General features: G+C 44.2%; 1 protein-coding gene across 1 annotated transcript in view; it reads right to left on the bottom strand.

The window, feature by feature from the left end:
• FBLN7 (fibulin 7) overlaps positions 1-23,275 on the bottom strand; it is a 114,547-nt gene that overhangs the window by 3,526 nt on the left and 87,746 nt on the right. The window contains exons 4-7 of the mRNA XM_083175984.1: positions 8,526-8,651; positions 8,277-8,414; positions 8,008-8,145; positions 1,406-1,544 (exon numbers count right to left, since the gene is read on the bottom strand). Coding sequence (XP_083032110.1) covers positions 1,406-1,544; positions 8,008-8,145; positions 8,277-8,414; positions 8,526-8,651 — 541 coding nt within the window. The remainder of the gene's footprint in view (positions 1-1,405; positions 1,545-8,007; positions 8,146-8,276; positions 8,415-8,525; positions 8,652-23,275) is intronic.

Below are 23,275 nucleotides of genomic sequence, written 5' to 3'. Positions count from 1 at the left end.
AGTTTTTTTTTTTAAAGGGGCAGTCATTAACAAGGCAAAACCATGCCCTGTTAACGTCTGCCCCTTTAAAAAACCTGAGAGTTTGGCTGGTGTCCCGCATGGCTGCCGGAGTAGCACTGCATTACATCTGGCTCCCACAGTAGCATTTTTAATTATTTTGTTCTTCTATGAATTCCTCTCCCTATGCAACCAGGCATCTGACTTGCCTTCCTCATTGCTTTGTTGCATTGCTTTCCTGCGATTAAGTCACTTGAAATAGTGACTAAATCCCTTTCCTCCTCATTTTTTATGCACTATAGAACCCTTAAGTATTAGCCTTTAGGTCTTTGAGACCCAAGTGCATGGTTTTGCATATTTTTAGTGTTGAACTGTAGCTGCCATGTTCTCTACCATTCCACAAGTCTAAGTAGATTATCATTCATTTGTTTTACTCCTCATGGTGTGTCTGCCCACCTGCATATCTGTGTGTCATCTGCAACAAAAGCATACTTTCCCTTCAATATCATTTGTAATGTCACCAAGAAAGATATTAAAGAGCAATGGTCCAAGTATAGATCCCTGGTGAATTCCACTGGTAACATTTCCCTCAACAGAATGCACACCATTTACAGAATCCTTAGGGCTTCAATTCAAAAGACCACAACTGTTATCATTCATATGGGCACCTGCTGAAGCCCCATGCTAGGTGCAAGCTATCCACCATAAACATGCTTCCCTTCCCCGTACACATGACTCATCAGTCATATAGTGAAACTCAATCTACACCTCATGACACTAACACATGAATGATCAATGGCATAACTATGGAGGATGCAGGGGATGCAGTTGCTATGGGGGCCGGCGGCTTGGGGGATTCCAAGGAAATCCCCTGCACCCTTTTGACTTTTAGTCTTTCTTTAAAAAAATACTAGTATAGCTGCACCACTGTCCGTGCCTCCCCCTTCAGCGGCGCAATTAGCAGCACAAGACACGTAGCCCTGCACTGCACTGAAGTTAGACCCAGCACAAGAGAGAGAAACCCTACGCTGCTGGCAGGGAGAGGAAGACCCAACGCCGTGAAGTGAAACTCTGAACTGCGGGCAACAGGAAAAGGAAGCCCTGCGCTGAGAGGGACAGAACACAGCACACATTTAAAGTGCTGCAATGCTTTCAAACCCCTGCTCGACCCTCTACCCCCTATCCTGGTCCTCTATCACCCCCCCCCCCCCCCCCCTTGGTCCTCTTTCAGCCCCCACCCCCAATCTGGCCCTCTATCACCCCTCTACTTCCCTTCTGGCAAAAAAAATGCTTAAGGATCAACCCAAAATGAGAACGGTTACTTTAGTGATTATTTTATGCTTTTTTAAGATGAAAGAGAATTCTGAACCTGCTACTGCATTGAACATTTTCAGTATTCTCTACTTACATTGGTGATGTTTTCACGTAGCTGGTGTTCCCACTGGGTTTTGGGCACTCCGGATAGACACACTGAAAGCCACCAGCAGTGTTTATGCACATGGTGTGTTTGGTGCAGTTGTGTAGTCCAGAACCACATTCATCTATATCTAGAGATCAAACAACAATTTCAACTGAATGTGCAGTGCAAAATATCAATCTTTATTAAAGCACCGATTAGACAAAGTTGTTTTAATTATTTAAAAAAAAAATCTAAAAACATCGAAAGTGGTGTAAGGTGCTTCCTGACCCTGACAACACAGTGTTCACTGTTTTTTAAAGTTTATTTTGGTAAGAAATTGGCATTGCATATATTGTATTATAGGTCCTTATATGAGGCTAAATCATGTGGGAAATATTGATGCTACTATGTTTAGACTTTTATGCAATTTTTTATTTTTTTTTACATGAGTTTTCTTTATTAAATACTTCTTTGCACAAAGATATGTCTAAAAAGTTGCGTTGTGTCTTTCTTTCCATAAAATTTTCATTAAACAACCTTTTCAGAGAATGCATAAAAGGCCTTATTCAGATCTGAGCTCAGTACAAATTTGTTTGGAAAATGGGCAAAACCATGTGCACTGCAGATGGGGCAGATGTAACATGTATAGATAGAGTTAGATTTGTGTGAGTTATTTTGTTTCTGTGCAGGGTAAATACTGGCTGCATTATGCCCCTTTCCCACTGCAGCTCTTAAACGGTAAATTGCCGTTTTTTGCCCACTATTTACCGTTTAAATCCCACACTATTTCCCCCTCCCCTGGTACCTGCCCTGTGCCCACCCTCCCCTGATACTTACCTGCGTGGGGGATCCAGGCAGCGGGGTTTACGCACTGCTGAGGAGGCAGCGGGGTCCGGCATGGGCACAGTACTTTGGGTCCCTCTGCATGCTGGGCAGTGGGGACGCAGCAGTGTCCATCCCGCATGGGCACTGTGCTGTAGTTGCTGGTGGTGCAGCCGCTCATTACATATGCGCATATGTAATGAGCGGCTCATTGATATGCACGGCGCTTAGTAGACATGCGCATAGTGGGAACTATTAGTTCCCATCAGCTGCAGGGACTGCCCGGACCCCGAATGGACACCGAATGCACCACCAGCACAGTGCCCATGAGGGATGGACCCCGCTGCGTCCCCACTGCCCAGCATGCAGAGGGATCCAAAGTACTGTGCCCATGCCGGACCCCACTGCCTCCTCAGCACTGCGTGAACCCCGCTGCCCGGATCCACCACGCAGGTAAGTGTCAGGGGAGGGTGGGCACAGGGCAGGTACCAGGGGAGGGGGGGTATATTACTGGTTAATTACCGTTTTGTAGCTTTCACAAGGGGTTCAATGTGAAAGGTACAAAAACGGTAAAACCTGCTTTGACCCGTTTAAAGAACCGTTTAAAAAACCGGGTCAAAGCAGTTTTGGCAGTGGGAAAGCAGCATTATTTTTACTCTGCAATTTAGATTTCAGTTTCAGCACACCCCACCCAAATTTAACTCTCTCTATACATGTTACATCTGCCCCACCTGCAGTGCACATGGTTTTGCCCATTTTCCAAACAAATTTGTACTGAGCTCAGATCGGAATAAGGCCAAAAAAGGTGACTTAAGTGCAAGCACACGTTGGGAGGTATTTAATCCCATGACTGTCGGTCCATCCCGACAGCCGCGACCCTCGCCCATTTACGTTTTGCTCAACTGCATATCGCCAGGCGGGATCTGCGAAAAGAGGGCGTGTCCACGTGAATGGCCATGGATTGCTACAACTCAAGGCCGTTCTTGGCAAAACGGTCCAGACAGCTTATAAAGTCGTGACCATTCTGTTGATCTGCCTCTTCAATGCTGTTGGGCAATACAGCATTGAATAGGCGCCTGCCACTATTTCCCCCGTTGGAAATAGCCGCGGGGATTGAATACCCCCCTTAACTGGGTACATATTGGATGATGTGTACCATGCCCAATATCACTGCAGGGTGCATTTGCTGGCATGCAGCTAGTGCATACTATACTTGCCCATGCTGGATCCAATGGTAGAGGAGCCAAGTGACATGAAGCATTCTGCAGCTGTCATCGCTACATCCCCCATTGGCACTGCAGCAGTGCCAAAGAAGGATGTCACTAGTGACCAGTGGACATGGGTACACACTAGATGATGTACCCAATATGCCGCTCTGAACCGCGGGCTCAGTTGGCATATTGTCTGGTGTGTACCGAGCTTTAGAGGTAAGAAAAGCAAGAGAAAGATGGCAGTACATGCATACGGACGATGGAAGCATTTGGCTGAAGGAACAGTGCACCAAATGCACAGTATGAGGAAATCCATACTACATTCATACTGCTACTTGGGGCAGTATTCAATGATGCTCATTTGCCACTTTTCACAGTGAATGTGTCCTATTTTCGTGCTCCCTGGCAAATTTTTTGACTGGAAAAGTCATTTGCACTACTCAACACTCAAACTTCGCAGACGGCGAACAGTGAATGACAGCCAATTCGCTGTCTGTTAGTTGCCGCAATTCGCTGCTGTTTTCTAATGGGTTTTTCACTGTGATTCGCGGTGATTCACCGTGAGTGTATTCAATGTTAGAATGGCGAATTGCTTTCAGCATGATTTTCGCTGTGCTTCACCGTATAGCAATCACTATGTTTTTAAGGTGAACTGGAATGTTATCTTTTAAAATATAGTTGTTGTTTTTTTTTATTTGGTGTAAAAAAAATCAGAAAATGTACAGTTGGATGCTAATGCGCTGTTGGAAGAGTAAATGCTGATTTTATCCACTGAAAATAAATGAGTTCGGACACACTGCTACAAATGTAACAATTTTATAGTAAAATAAAAGCACACAGAAAATTACAATACATACAATTATTAAAAGAAAAAAAGAAAAAGCATAAATTGCTATAAAAATGACAGCCAATATTAGGATTCAAATATTAAGATAATTATTCCCTATAGATGGGGGTATATATTTATTTATTTATTTATTAACAGTTTCTTCTATAGCGCAGCATATTCCGTTGCGCTTTACAATAGCAGACAGTGATACAACAAAACAAGGTATTTACAGACAGTCAAAATGTAGGAGGGCGATGTGGGTCTCCTGTTGTTACTTTTGTACCGGTCTAAAGTGCTTTAATTAGCAGCAAATAAATCTGGGCAAATCAGTAGGATTTAACAGTAGTCCAAGCATATAATTTATGTGGAGTGCAGACAGTCCATCCTTATTAGCATGTAAGCAGAACACGCAGATCTTCAATAATTTAGAGATGGGGCTGATAGCACAAGTTTGACAGATGATTTAAGTCATGGATCGTGTGTCCACAATGGAAGTGTCGATTGCAGATAATGTGCTCACCTACTGAAAGCTGATGTCCGGTCCTGGGTGGGCGGGATAGGGTGTTAAGTCCGCCGGCTGTTTGTTGTATCGAAAAAGCCGGTAAATACCTTTAGTTGGTACGCTCGTTTCTATGAGCCGCCACACTCATGTCCCAGGAGCCGGGCAGTGGGTCACTTGTATGCTGCTTGTGTCCGGTGCTGCAGGGCACTTCCAGGTCAACGCTCTGTGTGTAGCGTGGTGCGGCAGAGCTTAGCCCGACAAGCAGGAGAATAACAGGAGACAGGATTTGCATCAACGCGTTTCGTAACCCTTTGTGTACGGGGAACTTTTTCAAGACAGGTCTTGTCTTGAAAAAGTTCCCCGTACACAAAGGGTTACGAAACGCGTTGACGCAAATCCTGTCTCCTGTTGATTCTCCTGCTTGTCGGGCTAAGCTCTGCCGCACCACGCTATACACAGAGCGTTGACCTGGAAGTGCCCTGCAGCACCGGACACAAGCAGCATACAAGTGACCCACTGCCCGGCTCCTGGGACATGAGTGTGGCGGCTCATAGAAACGAGCGTACCAACTAAAGGTATTTACCGGCTTTTTCGATACAACAAACAGCCGGCGGACTTAACACCCTATCCCGCCCACCCAGGACCGGACATCAGCTTTCAGTAGGTGAGCACATTATCTGCAATCGACACTTCCATTGTGGACACACGATCCATGACTTAAATCATCTGTCAAACTTGTGCTATCAGCCCCATCTCTAAATTATTGAAGATCTGCGTGTTCTGCTTACATGCTAATAAGGATGGACTGTCTGCACTCCACATAAATTATATGCTTGGACTAACGTTAAATCCTACTGGTTTGCCCAGATTTATTTGCTGCTAATTAAAGCACTTTAGACCGGTACAAAAGTAACAACAGGAGACCCACATCATATATATACCCCCATCTATAGGGAATAATTATCTTGATATTTGAATCCTAATATTGGCTGTCATTTTTATAGCAATTTATGCTTTTACTTTTTTTCTTTTAATAATTGTATGTATTGTAATTTTCTGTGTGCTTTTATTTTACTATAAAATTGTTACATTTGTAGCAGTGTGTCCGAACTCATTTATTTTCAGTGGATAAAATCAGCATTTACTCTTCCAACAGCGCATTAGCATCCAACTGTACATTTTCTAGTTTTTTCCTCTTCTGTGAGTCCTGGCTAACTCACTGGATGTATGCAGCAGTTGGTTAGAAGATTAAGTATTATCTCAGAATACACTCTGGTATATTTAATTACTCCTTTTGATATTTACGGAGCGCCTGGTCCTGTGTACCCAGGTGAAGATTATTCTTCATCAGGAACTACACTGCCCCCTTTTTCTTCCACTTGTAAAAAAATCAGTAATTTTTTTCGGTGAAGGAGCATGCTATTTTTATTCATGCACATGAATAAATATTTAAAAAATACACATAACAGCCAGCAGGGGGCCGAGAGCAGAGAGCCGCTCATTACATATTCATATATTCACTGCTCCCGCTCATTACATATGCACGAGCGGGAGCAGTGCAGCGACTCCCTACCCGCATCCCCTGCCAGCTCTCCCGGGTGGCAGCTTCTGCTGCCTGTGTCCTGGGGAGCCCTCCTCCCCCCCACACATTCCGGTGCAGGCAGGGAGACTTCCCCCGGCTCCCTGCGGCATTCGCCGTCAGTAGCAGCGAGCCCCTGCGGCGTTGAATAGGGCAACAGGGAGGGCTGGCAGCAAATGCTCCAGCCCTCCGGAACGTGGCGAATGTGCAGCGAATCCTAAACAGGATTCGCTGCACATACAGAAAATCTTCATTGAATACTGCCCACGGTAGTATGGAGAAACAGCATTAACTATCAGGCATATACTGCCATAGGCACTAATTGTGTCTAATAAAGGCATATATTCAGCATAATGAGGCATGTTGCAGGTCATCCATAACGGAACTCTGTCTTTACCTTTTTTACATAAATTAGCAGCTAAGGGCCTAATTCAAAGATGTACATAACCCACTGTTATCACACATTTGCCACAATTTTGGATCTACTGTATGCAGAAGTGGCACTGCAGATCTGGGGCTGTGATGTCACTCATACGCAGAAGTGGCACTGCAGATCTGGGGCTGTGATGTCACTCATACGCAGAAGTGGTACTGCAGATATGGGTTTAAAATGTCATCACAGTGTACCAAATGTTGCTGGCATTTGGGGGCATCAACAGGGATTGTCAGGGCTGCTGACAGGGGGGGTGCTGTGGGTACAGCTGTCCCAGGGCCCAGCCTCATGAGGGTCCCGGGCAGCTGCCCACAGTGGCACTGTGCCACCCCCCTGCACCACGCCTCCCCTACCCGGTGGCCCCCCAGCCAGGCACGCAGAGCCTAGGATACAGAGAGGCTCGGCGCTCTGCAAGCTGCACTGTGCAGTGTGTGCTCCCGACCGTCCGTGAAGGAGGGAGATGCCGCACCATGTAATAAGTAATGGTAATGGGGGGGGGCGGGGGGCGCGCGGGTGTTGGCGGGGAGGGGGGGTGCCGCTAGGGGCCCAGGGGCCCGGACTGAAGGTCAGTCCCGGGCCCCAACATTTCTAGTGGCATCTCTGGCCATCGTTATGGAAAACGGGTGCAGAAGCTGTGGCATCCCTGGGCTTTGTTATGGAAAACGGGTGCAGAAGCGGGTGTCTACATCCATTGACCCAGCTCCACTGGCTTCAGCAGCATGAATTACCTGGTCAGCCTGAGTAACCCGAGGGTTATTTAGATGGCAGATGTTCACGAGATCCTCTGACACAGAAGTGGAACAGAGTAGCCTGCAGGCAATTTCTATTTAAACAAAGCACCACTTGCAACATTAAAATCTTATTGCACAGCTAGTGAGTACAAAGAAGCAGAGGCCAAGCCCTGGGTCATACACATGGCATGCTAGTGTCAGCAGTCATGGTACCTGCGCATTGTACTGTACTTTTGTCAATTTAGAAACTCGACTATAACACATGTTTTGAGAAAAAGTCTCTGGTGGACTTTTGGCATGGCTGAGTGTGTGGCTTGCCAAACAGGCAATTTTACGCAATTTGAGGATAGGTGTATGTGGGGGACATCTGTAAATGAAAGTATTTCATGTTAATATACTCAATTTTACTCAATACCAACTTTCTCTTCCATGTACATACTTGTTACATCGAATACCTGTTTGTAAACCTTTACTGAAAAAAAACTTCATATCCCAAACACTTACCTTCACAGTTTTTGCCATCACCAAGAAGCTTATATCCTGCAGGGCAAGCACAACGAAAGGAGCCAGGAACGTTGATGCATGCGTGCACACAAAGTCGCGGTGCGCCTTCTGTCTTGTACACCTCACATTCGTTAACATCTACAGAAAACAAAAACTATACTGAACAGACATCACCATACCAAGATGATCAGCCCAAGTAACACAATGAAGACGCTTTACTGTGTCATTGACACTGGTCCTCAGTGTTTGTATGTCCAGATGTTACTTACCTAGACATAGGCTATTTTCGGGTGTTCCACTCATTTGGAAACCAGGATCACAGCTGCAATGCTGAGTATGATCCACCCTTGTACAGACAGCTTTGCGGCTTAAAGAGCCATCATTTTCTATCAGCCTTTCCGGTGGTTCTAAATAGATAGATACATGGGAAATATAAGTTATAGAACACGGAACACATTATTTAAAGAACACTGGACACACTTTTTTTCTTGGCCATTATCGGCATATATATGCAATACCTGTTTGTGTTTTAAGTTGGCAGTTGGATCCTTTCCACGCTGAACGGCAGTTACATTTGTATTGGCTGGTTCCTTCCACACATGTTCCTCCATTTAAACAGGGTTGGCTGCTGCATTGCTTGATATCTAATAAAGATTCATTTAGAGTTAAGAGTCAGTCAATGCCATGTAACCAAAAGACAAATCAAGGTGTAAAGGACACAGTAATGGGGCACATACTATATCTCAATTGCCCATTTCCCCTGATCCCCATATCATTTCAGATCCCTTATCCGATTAGCTGATTCTGGATCTCTGATTCTCCTACATCAGCAAAATCCAACATATTAGGAATTCCCAACTCACTCTTTCTGATTATTTTTGGCCTGGAATTGGCGAAACTAGGAACTTGCATTTCGTCAGACACAGTCATCAGCAAAACACAAGAATTTGCGTATAGATTCATTGTTGCTGTATGGGCCTCATACAGGGCCTGATTAACCAATAGGCTGCAGCCTAGGGTGCTCTGATCTAGGAGAGGCAAAGCACCGGCACAATAGATTGCGCCGGGATGGGAGTGCTTTCTGGTGCTGCTGAGATTGGGGAAAGCAAGGCCTTGTGAGATCTGTGAACTGTAGCAGGGATGCCAGGGAAGAGGAGATCCTTTGAGAGCTGAGAATGGCTCCACCGTCGAGGCTGTGATTGATGCCTCTGCCGCCCTTGCCAGCACTGCTAGGGTGGTAAGTGGCAATATGATTGGAGTTGAGGCTCGAGGCTGTTAGAGATTTTTAGCTGGATATGAGTGAAAAAAATTGGTGGTATGGAGGAAAGGGAAGGGGGGGGTCGGCACTTCTGTTTTAGCCTAGGGTGGCTGGAGCCCTTAATCAGGCTCTGGCTTCATAGACATTGTGGTTGGTGCAGATGGAATTGCACCCACATTGCATGGACAGAAGTTAGCATGGATATTCGCCATTACATTATGCTGAGCTGTACGCATCTCTGCATTTGGACAATTACAACCACTATGTATCACAGATATCATTGTTATCAGTGCATGCTTGTAAAAGAGCTAGATTATCCGCTTAGTTTATAAAAACTGTAAAATAGATCATTTGTATCTGAATAAAATAATCTGAAATCAATGTTGTTCACCCTTTATAGAAATATACAAATAAAAATGCTTAAAATGTGTTTTTGGTTTGCGGATATGACATAAAAACTAAAAGTTTGCGGAATCATACTGAAAGTCATGTACAGTAATGAAAAAGGTAAAACATGAAAAAACTATTTAAAAAAATAAAATAACATCTGCAGTTTTTAGAATTGTTGCTTCCGTTGGAAGACGTTGGTTTGCAAACTGAATATTATCCTCTCTGCACTACAATTTGGGTATTAGTTACATTGTAAAATAGAATATTTGGCTTAAATAAATACATAGACTGGAACAAATGTCTTGCTGGGATTGTAATCACTACCAGAGCCATATATTAGATACAGTGCTTATTACCTAATAATGAACGATCAAATTAATATTCGAATGAGTAATGAGTATACTAAATTGTATGCAATAAAATAGTTTAAGCAGAACTTATTAGCAAAATTGTTAATGTTTAAAACTAACCATATTTAACACAATGGAATACAGTGATACTAATAACATATACATAGAAAATCTTTTATTTTATTTTAAATAGAATTGTATATAATGTTGTCATATCTGGAAATAAAATTAATATCCCTACTTTAAATTACAAAGGATCTTGTGCATTATATTTTCTATACACTGCCTAAATATAAGTGAACAAGGCTTAGGCAGAAGCAGTCCAAAAATATGCTCATTCCAACTCTTTGCACCTATGATTTGTATGTAAAGTGAAAGTATTAATTTTAGTGGTTTTCCACACTGTAGGGGTATTCAATCCCAAATCCGACTGTTGGGACATTCCCGACAGTCGGATACACGACCGTTTTTGACCCGTTCTGACTGTAACTTGGCAATCGTTAGTGTTGGAACGGCTGTGCTTTAATGGAATCTGCTGGTAAATTGGCGGAATTGGCTGCAAATTTCACAATTAGCGGCCATGTCTGACAATTCAAATGTTGACAAAGATGAATATGAAGGCCTTCAATGCTGTCAGAAACGGCAGCATGGAATAGGTTAGTGCCACTATTTCCACTGGCAGAAAAAGCGTCACAGATTAAATAATACCCTGTATGTTAAATTGAGTTGGGTACTGAGGACAAGCAGCAGATTGGGTAGTGATGTCACAAGTTAAAGCAGACAATTAACTAAGTGTTATGCCCTAACATCAATACAGCCATATCTTCAGCGGCATTAGAAGTATGACGTGAACGGGGGAGGTGCTAGTGTAATATGGACAATACTGGTATTAGACGAACACTAATTGTTGAAAATAGGACAGTTATTCTATTTTGGACTTCATGTATAAAATATAATAATTCACAGAGGCTTTACCCACATTCCCCCTCTCTATGCACTCTCAGACCCTATTACAAATGGCTCCATTGGTGAACTAGACCCTAATCTAGGTTGCCATGGAAGAGCACGCCAGCTGGGTCAAGCATATCTCTTCAGCATGGTTTGGTCAAGTTTAAATTAAGATAAGTATTGCGGGGGTAGCTGAGTATCTCTAAGCAACCTTAATTTATTTGTTTTTTATGTACAGTATATCTAGATGGTACTCCCAGACATAGAGAACCACGGCTATACTTCCGAGAGATGACACGGGTCTGTATTATAAGGAAATATGTATATATTGTACAGCTCCACCAAACAAGGACCATACGCACTCTGCCTAGCTCCTCCCTGGGGCTTAAAGTGGTCGCGCAGAGGTGGGGGAACTCATTTCTCTATGCCACCTAATTATACCCCCTCCCCCCCATTAGGCAGAGACAGGGCCAGTGGTAGGGTTTTGGGTATCCCCCTGCAAGCTAAAATGCTTTTCTGTGAGAATTACAGTGCAGGGCCAGTGGAGGTTAAAATGTTCCACCTCACTCCGTTCCACCCTGTTCCCCCCTCACTTTAACACCTGCTCCTTCCACATTTCTTGGGATACCACCACAAAGTTTACCTGGCTACCTGTACTAAGGCTAGACTGATTGCTCTAGACCAGGGGTGGCCAAACCTGTCCTCAAGATCTACCAACGGTGCATGTTTTCCAGGCAACCTGTTTATCTATAGTAGGAATTAATGCAGCGTGTTTTAAAATGTGACAGTTAGTAATGACTACAGCTGTGCACCAGCTAGGTAACCTGGTAGGTAACCTGGTAACGAGGACCGTTGGTAGATCTTGAGGACCGGTTTGGCCACCCCTGCTCTAGACCACCCTTCACATCTACAGCAAGATCCCCTATAAATGCATTTTCCTTTAGATATGGGCTAAATGGAGTTCACCTGGTAACAACTTATTTCTATTTAAACTTTCCAAACACGTATCAAGACAACATCTGTAAAATATATTATTTGAAAATGTTTCTATCTGTTCTTCTGATACCCACAATACCGTATTTCACTTTTAACATCATTTTTTCCCCCTTTTATTGTTACTTGTTCTGAGGAATGTCTATACAGAAAGAGTCAATGAATGCCACATGGACAGACATTCCCTACGTTCTGCCAAGAAACTGATTCATTCTGTCATCAATAGCATAGTCTAAATATTGAAGGACAAATAGACCATGAAGTTACTCAACCATAAAGTTAGCAGCATGAACCGATATGTCCTTCAAAATTGCCTTTTCTCATACAGTGATCATTGTTCCTGTGTGGCTTCGGCTGGGCACAGGTGCGCTGGCTGCCCTCAGCTGATGAAATTAGAATTTAAATAAACCAAAATTAACCACAATTTGAGAAATGCACAGGTGGTATTTCACTGAGAATGCCAGTCCCAAATCACAGGCATAACTGCATGCCACAGATTATTTTCATGTCGATTTCTGTGAAGATTTCCTTATGTTTGTAATCTGTATTGAAAGACAGTTTATCCTCTTGTTTTGTTGTATGATTTTCATAGCCCCCCAGACTAAAACATGCAGCAAGGGCGTTTTTACAGAGGAGGAGGCCCGTGTGCAGCATCCTATGGCCAGGCCCTTCTCTCTGCCAGGAATTAGCGCAGTGCAGTAGGGCCTGAGCACTACACTGCTCAAACCTTAATGCGTGTGCACATATCTCTGAAACAATATTGCGGTGGCCATTTTACCAGATATTTCTGCAGGAGTGAGCACCAGAGCTCTCAGACCCCTCTGCACATGCATGCTTTCTTGTATGACAATTACAGGGTTTGTTTTGTATTGTAGGTAGAATCTAATTGCACCTAATTACCAGTTTGTTGCCGGTTTGACCCGGTAATAGGTGCGATCTGAAAGAATGTACCAGGTGTAGCAACCCAGCATTAGGAACCGGTAAATAAAGAAGGGTTCTTAGCGGTTGGTAATTGTTGCCGGGTTGCTTGCAGTGTGAACGGGTTAATCGGGTCGAGTGGTTTTCATTCACACTGATGGAGGAGGCAGTGCTTGGAGCAGCATATTGCTGGGTCGCTGAAGGCGCCTGAGAAAGCAAATTGCAGTGTTGAACCGCGACTGAACTGCTTCAAAGTCCCAGTGCGTCCCTGCATTTTGTGATGTGAAAACGGTATTAGATGCTCATCAGACTCCTCACATACCCTCACATAGGAGGTCATTCTGATTGACTCGCAAAGCTGCACAATTCGCAGCTTTATGAGTCAAGTAAATGCCGCCAGGCATGAATGTTCGCCCACTGCACGCATGCATATTTCACCTGCACACATGCGAGTGGATGTTTAGCATTCGCAGCTTGCGTGCATGGATGAAAACATTAGATGGTTGCCGTCCATCGAATGATTTCTAAGGATTTTGCAAATCTTCACTCTCTGGTGAGTTAGACATGTGGCACTTTGGTAAGGGAAGAGGGCAGACAGCTGACATCCAGTGACATCAGCTGCTTGCTCCAGTCGCGCCCATGGGCATTCCCATGGGTGCAACTGGAGTCTGCAGCATACCCCCCGACACACACACACACACACACACACACACACACTGACCTGTGCGAAAAGGCCGGCGATTATACAAGTTGCCAAAACCTGGCGATACCCCATAGAAGCCTATGGGCTTTTTATTGCGACCTCCACTGCCCCGCACGGACCCACTGCATCCCACACAGACCCCCTGCTGTGCTGCCCGGACCAGTAAGCTCCTCCTCTCTAGCACGTTCCGGGTGCAGGAGGGGGGAGAGCCGCTGGGGACCCGCTCACCCCCTGCTGGCTGCCCTTTTTAATACTAATTGCATATGTTAGAGCATATCCGATTAGTAACATTGCGGTAGCCGTCGGAGGGGGCGGTAAAGGGGTGGCGAATGTTAGTGCGGGGGGTAAGGGGTGTTGCTTTTCTTGTAATTTCAGACCATCTCTGCCTTCCCAATTTGTGGATCTATAAATGAAACAAAAACACCAATTAAGTTACAGACTTATCCGGCGCTTAGTAGCGTATTCCTCTGCCGAAAGATCCTTCAGCATATATTCCACATACAAGGGATATAAACAAAATCTCTCATGGTGTAGTACCACATGTAACAAATTTATTACATAAGAGACAATACAGACAATGGAAACAATTTAGAACCAATTGTAACAAATCAACAATAAAATGAATCCTCCGTTTGCCAGCATGTAAAAGGGGGTAATTACCAGATAAATGGGAACTGTAGACGTACAGTTCAAATGGGCATGTTGAAATAATTCCCTGGAGTTTTAGGATACCGGCTCTCCTTCTCTCCACTGTAACGCCGTCCTGCTCACCAAAGGTCTCTGGAAACCTCCTTCTCTGCTGCTGCACAAACCGGGTATTCAAAGTGCGGGCTTACACCACCGACGCGTTTCCTCCCCGCCTGGGGACTTTATCAAGCCTTGATAAAGTCCCCAGGCGGGGAGGAAACGCGTCGGTGGTGTAAGCCCGCACTTTGAATACCCGGTTTGTGCAGCAGCAGAGAAGGAGGTTTCCAGAGACCTTTGGTGAGCAGGACGGCGTTACAGTGGAGAGAAGGAGAGCCGGTATCCTAAAACTCCAGGGAATTATTTCAACATGCCCATTTGAACTGTGCGTCTACAGTTCCCATTTATCTGGTAATTACCCCCTTTTACATGCTGGCAAACGGAGGATTCATTTTATTGTTGATTTGTTACAATTGGTTCTAAATTGTTTCCATTGTCTGTATTGTCTCTTATGTAATAAATTTGTTACATGTGGTACTACACCATGAGAGATTTTGTTTATATCCCTTGTATGTGGAATATATGCTGAAGGATCTTTCGGCAGAGGAATACGCTACTAAGCGCCGGATAAGTCTGTAACTTAATTGGTGTTTTTGGTGACTTTGGTGAAGGTTTTGGGAGAGCCTTTTTTGAGGTTACGGATTAGTCTGGCTGCTTCTTGCGCACGTTGTCCTACCTGTACATCACACACAGTCTATAAATGAAACAACCAACTTATGTATATCCTACCTTTCACTTAAAGGTGTTGTTTATCTACAGGATATCACTCAGAAAGCGCTATATCAGTCACAAAATCATTTTTTCACTACCAAAATGGACACACCTCCTCTAGCATCCTTAACAACTATCTCTGTCTTGTGTCTCTGAAACACTGCCATCTGTTGGCAGTGAGTGAAACTACATCTCTTTCTCTCTCACACATGCACAAACACAGAGGCAATCCCAAGGTAGCAGACTAGCTTTCGAAGCATTTGCTTTGAGCAGGCTTACTAGTATATATAGATTCGATCATACTTTTTGCATTCTAGAAATGTATGAAGACACACTTGATTATACAAACCGAGTATAATAAATGTTTACATTTGTCATCACAACCTAAAATCCAGGGTTTATAGTCATTACAAATATTTACTACTTAATTTACATTTAAAGACCCATGAGAAGAAATGGTGCGCTCTCTATCTCCAGGGGATCGGAACACTTGTTAAAATGATACCCTTTGGCATATTTTACCTGCATTATATAATGCTTTGCATTGTTGCTACAACTCTAAGCAGATTATACATAATTAACAAATCACTTTTTGTCTGATAGACATCCAACATTTCTCATTGTAATTATATGACACATCCTTTAATAAGAAATGCTATATATTCTGATATATCATTTGTGCCTGCCAGTATGATGTCAGATTAGGCACAATCTATTAATGTATTAAATTAAAGAATGACGTCTGCTGCATTTTATTACAATTTATTAGTACATTTATATAATGGAAAAAAAAAACACAATAAAGTAAAGCTGAAGTGCAAATGGAACCTATCGCCAATGGAATACTTTGGCGACTACAAATGTACAGTTTCCATACTGTAACAATCAATTATACTGTATGTGCATAGCCTCATCACAAAAGTCTATATTCATATTCAGTGCCCAGAGGCCAGGTAGTTGTTGGTGCCCACCTCATCTGCTTGCATTCACTACCAACACCCTGACCCTGCAGCACCCGGATAAACACTGTCTCCAAGGTGCTGAAATGGCAGAGGTGTGGGCATAGGTGCCTGAGTCCCGCTGCTGGGATGCCATATTAATTTGCGACTGCAGCACCCACATTGCAGGACCCGCCACCTGGGAAACAGTATGCCGGGAAGAGTGTATTCTGTCCACGGAGTACCTGCACTGTGGGGGCATTTATGTACCTGCACTGTGGGGGCATTTATGTACCTGCACTGTGGGGGCATTTATGTACCTGCATTGTGGGGGCATTTATGTATGTAGAACTCTGTTGCTGTAATTTGAATAGTGGAGACAACTGTGCTCCATAATATAAATTGGTATTATTTTGTGGCCACACCCCTTCCCCATGAAGCCACTCCTCTATATTTTTGGCTTGAGCACCCACCAGCAAAAACGTAAATCAGCACCTATGGGTGTGGGTACTAACTACCTGGGCCAATGCTTGTTAGAGGTGCCTAACCCAGGTCATCAGCAAAGCGGGTCATGGTCCCTCTGTGTACCCCCTGTACAGCTGCAAGGAGGGAATATTAGGGTGGGGTGAGTGTGCATTTAAGAGGAAGTCTCTCCCCATAGGTGCTGGCTGGCTGCTGTGGGAGGGTCTCTGCCTTCTGCTCCCCCCACAACACTTGCTCTCTGCTTAGTTGTGCTCTGAAGTGATTAAAGCAGAACCAGGAGCAATGGAAGGTGAGTGTGCCCCCTTCAGGGCTAGGGCCTGGAGGTGCCTGCCTTCCATGGTCTCTTGTATTTATTCCCCTGATTCAGAGTATGCATGTGTTGCACAATATGCTTCTTTGCTGTTGCATAAACACGCAGGGCAAAATTGTGGTATAAACTAAACTGTGGCCAGAACAGATAACGTTTTATACCATAACACTGCTACTGCCACCTGCTGTCCCTCTATTATTATAGCTCCAAAAGTACATTCAGCCTCCAGCTGTTGCTGTATTCCAGCATCTATAACTAAGCTTATCTGGATTATAAGTAGGTGACCTAAGTCTTTTCCTAGTGTCCTGTGTAACCTGCAAGAGAGGGGGGTGCAGTGGTGGCTCTTACCTCTGTAGAGGAGGGGGCCTCTGCTGCTGGTTCCCGTCGCCAGTCCCGACTGGCGAATGGCTACTTTGGCAACAGTCCATAGTAGCATTTTCACGGTCATTTTTATGGGCTGCCCCTGCAGCAGCCAATAGAGGCATCGCAGAGGGAGGGAACACCTCTCAATAGGACTGCCTTGGGTGACTGGCAGGTCGGACTTCCAATAGGAAGTCACTACCAGTCACAATGAAGCCAGTGCAGTCTCACATACTGCATCTGGCTTCATTTAGTGGCGGATTTTACCTGGGGGGGGGGTGCAGCCCATAAGGTAAAAATCGCAACTGGGAGGGGGTGTATCAAGCTGCCTCACAGGTATTGTAATTCATTTGTTTTTTTTAAAAGCTATTGAACTATTTATAGATTTGATTAAAAGGTAGCATGGTTCAGGGGTGCAGCCTTACCCATGTAGCCACAAAGCAAGAAGCACTGGGTTTCCCAAATCCCACAAGTAAAAAGCTTGGCTAAGGACCAAAAGGCAAAGTACTGTACAATCACATGAAGGTAGTAAAAAAAATTTAAAAAAACGATATATGAAAAATAATAGATATGTATGAAGAAGTGATAACGGAGAAGTAATAAAGTATTTGGTACTTTATCACCGGTCATTCAGCTCCTGACTGTTAAGTTACAGGCTGGATTTAAAATGGGACAGTTAGGTGCTGATTGGCCGGTTATAAAGTACCAGGCACTTGATCACTTCTCCATTATCACGGCTTCATACATCTCCATCTCAGTGTCCTATAGGGGGGTATTTCTGTTCTCCCATTGGTGCATGTTAATGTAGCTCAGCACTTTTTCATTCTATATACATATCTATATACTTTTCATTCATTGTTTGTATTTACAGATTTGTTCTTCACTGTACTTTATATGAAATGTATCATCTTGAGCCATGCAGGTACAATTATGTACAAATAAGGCATAATGTACAGTACAGTACATACATATTTTTCTATAGGGTAGTGGATAAGTGGAATAGCCTCCCATCAGAGGTGGTAGAGGCTAAGACAGTAGAACAATTTAAACATGCTTAGGATAGGCATATGAATATCCTTACAAAGAAATAAGGATTAAAAAGGGTTGAGTTTACCTGAAGGGTAAAAAAAAGGGGCAGACTAGATGGGCCAAATGGTTCTTATCTGCCATCAAATTCTATGTTTCAAATTCTATATTTGCATATGGACCAATATATTTAAAAAAGTGTATTATATGAAGCATGAATCAGAGGGGAAATAAAATGATTTTAATGATGACAGTAGGATGTATTTAGCAAGGACATTTTCAGTTGTGTAAAAAACCCACCTTCCGGACTGTAAACCACAATGTTCATGCACATTCGATGCACAGATGGGACGATGACTGGGCTCAGTGTGTCCATAAACACAGGAATGTGATGACACATTGTAAACGACCCAAATTAGAAATGGCTGTAAGAGTTATACAGTGACTATAAAACGTATTCAACCTCTTTGGCGTGTTTATTTATTACATCATCGAAGAAACATGGGAGTTCATAATACTGATAAACACAAAGTACAGTATTTCGAAACATGAAATAAGTAAAAAAGAACAGCATCTAGCATGCTATGTAATATTATGGGCCGGATAAATTGCGTGCGAGTCCAGCCGCCGCGCGGATGCCGGACGAACTTGGAGTTTTATTTTAAAAGGCAGTCATTTACAAGGCATGGTTTTGCCTTGTAAATGACTGACCCTTTAAAAAACCTCTGCAGTCAGCATCCCGCATGGTCACTGGACTCGCACTGCAAAACATATGGCCCTACAACTGTGAGTGTCGTTGGGGAAGACTCTACCAGCTCTGATCTCTGAGCAGCACAAGGGTTGTCCATCGTCTTTGCATTCTGGCTTGGGTTGCATCAACTTGGATGTGGACTGTTGCTAAACAGAAATTTTCAAATCATTCCATACATTCTTGTTGGAATTTAAATATGGGCATTAGCTGGTCCACTCCAGAATGTAAGGGTTTAAAAGTTTGGACTTTTATTATTACTGTGCACTGGGGCTTATAGTGATCCTGGAGAGGTGTGAAACTCTTTTTCCCAGCCACCTACCCCACTCCTTCAGCCCATTAAGTGTTGACAGGGCCAATTTTAGGGCCATCAACGCCTAAATTATAAAATTGTGCCCTACCACCATACTTAATAAAGGGACAGTAGTCTTACAATAAAGGGGTGGGGGTCACATAACAGTACCCCCAATTAAAATGACCCCTCACAGTAGCACAATTGTATTTACATTATACTGCATGTAACACCCCTAATTCATATTACACCACAAAGTAGTGCCCCTTTTTCACATTATGAAACACAGTAGTTCCCTTTATTCATGATACATTGCTCAGTAGTGTCCATTATTCATGTTATGCTACAGAGTAGTACCCCTTATAAATGTTATGTCACACAATATTATCCCTTATACACAATGCAAACAGTAGTGCCTTTATACATATAATGCCCACAGTAGTGCCCCTACTACACATCTCTGCCTCTGTCACTCAATGGCTTGTGTCCTTCCAGAAGCATATTAGACCCTCTGTCTCCTTTTAACAGCACTGTGCCTCTATGTGTCCCTCCAACAGCTTCAAGCCTCTTGGTGTCCCTCCAGCCCTGTATCACCTTATCTTTAGCATGCACAGAGCTTGTTCCTCTTAGTGGCTCTTCTTTACTTTAGCAGCAGTGAAGGCATGACATCACATACACTACCAAAAGGAAGCTGTTAGGACCTGAGGAAAAAATGAATGAATGACGACTAACAGCGTTTGTGAATACCAGAAGGGACAGGCCACATGTGCAAGAGAACCAAGGAGCAGCCAGCAACTGAGAAAAGGCAAGGTGGCAGAAGCTTATCAGAGACATAAGCGCCACCTGCATCATCTATTGACATGAATGGTGGGGCGGGATTTTCATTGGAATTACTGTCAAGGACAGTGGTGGAGGTGGAACTAGTACCACCTACCATTACAGGTGGCGGAACTCAGTGTCGCCCTGCCCCCATCCAAATGCGAATTCTGTACAGAAAACGATCGGAACAATCTGAACAAAGGGGGGAGAGGGGCGTGAAGGGCTGTTTGGGCTCATTACCATATGCGTACGCCCCGCGTTTCATGGGCGTTCCCATGGAAACGCTGGGCGTACGTATGGTAATCCGGCCATGACGCACGTGTGGGGGGCGGACATATGACATAGCCGGATGGCAGCTGCCCGCCCATATCCCTGCGTTTGCACGGAGAAATGCACGAGTGGTCTGGCACACTCAGTGCTGCCTGACCATTCGGACCAGCATTCGATGGTCGGCGACCATGATGGGGGAGCTTCCCACAGATGGTGGAGGTGTTCACATGAAAAATCCACTCGCGGTCCGTTTGGTCGGCGTCTTACCGCATACGGACGGTGTGAGCGATCCGTACGGAAGGCGGGGCTAAGAACACTCGGTTCCTGTCCGAAAATACGCATCCGACTGATTCAACTAGAATAAGGGCCCATGTTTCAGATGTAATAAATGAGGACAGACACTGCATGCTAGTTTCAAGTAGCCATGTTAAACAAGAACAACAGTAACAGGAAACCGCACCCCCAACTCCCATGGCAACACTAGGTGTGGCCAAATACATAAGATTGACATATCACAAACACATATATCTCTGAGGAAGTTATGACACATATATCTATGAGGTACTGTAGCTATGGCACATATAGCTCTGTGGTAGTTATGACACATATAGCTCTGTGGTAGTTATAGCACATATAGCTCTGTGGTAGTTATGGCACATATAGCTCTGTGGTACTGTAGTTATGGCACATATAGCTCTGTGGTAGTTATGGCACATATAGCTCTGTGGTAGTTATGGCACACGTATCTCATACTGTAGGTAGTTATGCCACATATATTTCTGAGATAACTATGTCACATATATAATACAACAGCTACTAAGAACATTCAAATACCTATACCTGTATAAGTCAGTTCTACTCCCCAAGGCCCATACACACTGGGAAATTTTAATTTAGAAAGACTTTCACAAAATCTCTGAAAGGTATATCTTTCACCAAAGTAGTGCATACACACTGAGCTATTTTCCCAAAGACCAAGAGATTTTCAGGAGGTGAAAATCTTTCATTAGAAAAGCTATTTACATAATGGGTTGGGTTTGAATTCCAAGGGTGTGAGCAGGGGCCATTTTATATCACTGCATTTCTGTTCTTGGTTTGCTGGAAAGCTAGTTTTCATTACTAGTCAGTGGCGGATTCAGGGGGGGGGCACCCGGGCACGTGCCCCCCTGTCATTCATTTTGTAGATGAGGACCAGAGCTTTCCAACGAGCCCAGCCCCATGTCTCTAGCCCCCCCGGGAACCGGAGATATCGCCTGGCAAAGCTGTAACATTTTTTCCCCATAGGATAATATGGGACCCGTCAATTCCGACCCCCACCCGGTTCCGACGGCTGCCAGTTCCCTCCCTGGCATCACAGGAGCTTGTAGTTGATAGCATTCAATTCCAAATCGCTGGGCCTTCAATATGGTACCAGGATGGTCCATATAGGTCAATCGGTTCCAGAGATATAGCGTGTAAATCAATTTTTTTTTTTTAAATGTAATTTCATGGCTGTTCATGTTCTTTGAGGGCAGATTACTCTGGAACCAAACTCACTGGACCAAAATCATTCAAAGCCCACTCAAAAGTTCTTCAATATGATACTTGTCTCATGTAAATGGGTCAGTTAGTTCCGAAGATATATAAATGAGATAACTGGTTAAAGGGGGGGAGGGGTGGTTTTCTCTCCCCCTCACACCAGAAAATGCAGGGACTAGGCTGGTGTAAAAGGGGCCAACCTGGGAATGCATTTTCTGGTGTGAAATGGGTATTATTTCAAATAGCTGGGACCTGCAGTGCTCGAAATTCAGCCAGGCTCTGCCACTGTCAGTGGCTATCACTTTTGCCTGGCGGCGGCTGTCCCCCATTTACCACAAGCATGTATTCCCCATTGGCAATGAGCATGTAATCCCACATGGCAACGAGCATGGAACCTCTGGCAATGAGCATGGAACCCTTGGCAATGAGCATGTAGATAAGCAGCACTTACTGTATGTAGCATAATTTTTAATAGGCATTATGGTGTTTGGCATAATACATAATGGACATCATGCCGTGTAACTTAACGTGCAATGGACATTATGGTGTCAATGTTTAATGCGCGCCTTTGGTGGACAATGTCCCTGTTTATGAAGCGTATTGTGAATTTTGTCTTAATCTGTGTGGCATTATGTGAATTCTGGCTCAATCCGTGTGGCATTATGTGAATTTTGGCTAAATCCATTTGGCATTTTGTGAATTTTGGCTCAATCTGTGTGTTATTATGTAAATTTTGGCTCAATCTGTGTGGCATTGTGTGAATTTTGGCTCATTCCATTTGGCATCATGTGTAAGGGGCAAGTATAATGGGGTCTAGTATTTTGTAGCATAATGTGTAGAAGTTGTATATGGTGTTGTACACTCCACTCAAGGACATGCCCCCTGTTGAGTGGCCACACCCCCTTTTCCAGAGCGCGCCTTCGGCGCGCGCACAACTACATCCTTCACTTTTGTTGCCATGGTGGGCCTATTTTTAATCCCATTGCCACCCTCTCTCTGCCGCTCTCTTAGCATGTACACTGGCACCACTAACACTGGCCCTCACTCACCTAAACCCTCTTTTATCATGGTGCCCCCCCCCTGTCATTTTATCCTGGATCCGCCCCTGTTACTAGTGACTCCTATAAAATACACAGGATACTTTATTGACCTATACCAGGGGTATACCATTGAATTTATAAACATTGGTGGGCAGTGGTGCCAGTAATGTACACATCGCTGGCCTGTACCATGTGTACATTGCCGCTCATTTATAAACCTTTGTGCCTACTTACATTGATGGCAGTGTGCCTACTTGGTATTCATTGGGAGGGCAGTGTGCGCTGGGGAGATGCTGCCTGCTCCACTTCTCCACCATGCTCAGTGTGCTGAACAAAATTGAGCAGGGTGGGGGAGCAGGATGCGGGACAGCCACCAGGTGGCTTGTTTGCTCTGTGTAGAGCAGAGCAGGGAAGCAGGAGGAGGGAGCAGGGGCAAGCCGCCTGCTGTA

The sequence above is a fragment of the Crinia signifera genome, chromosome 3, assembly GCF_055691185.1.
Source record: "Crinia signifera chromosome 3, ASM5569118v1, whole genome shotgun sequence".
NCBI lineage: Eukaryota > Metazoa > Chordata > Amphibia > Anura > Myobatrachidae > Crinia > Crinia signifera.
Note: the sequence above shows the minus strand (reverse complement) of the source record. Positions and strands in the feature narration are given on the sequence as shown.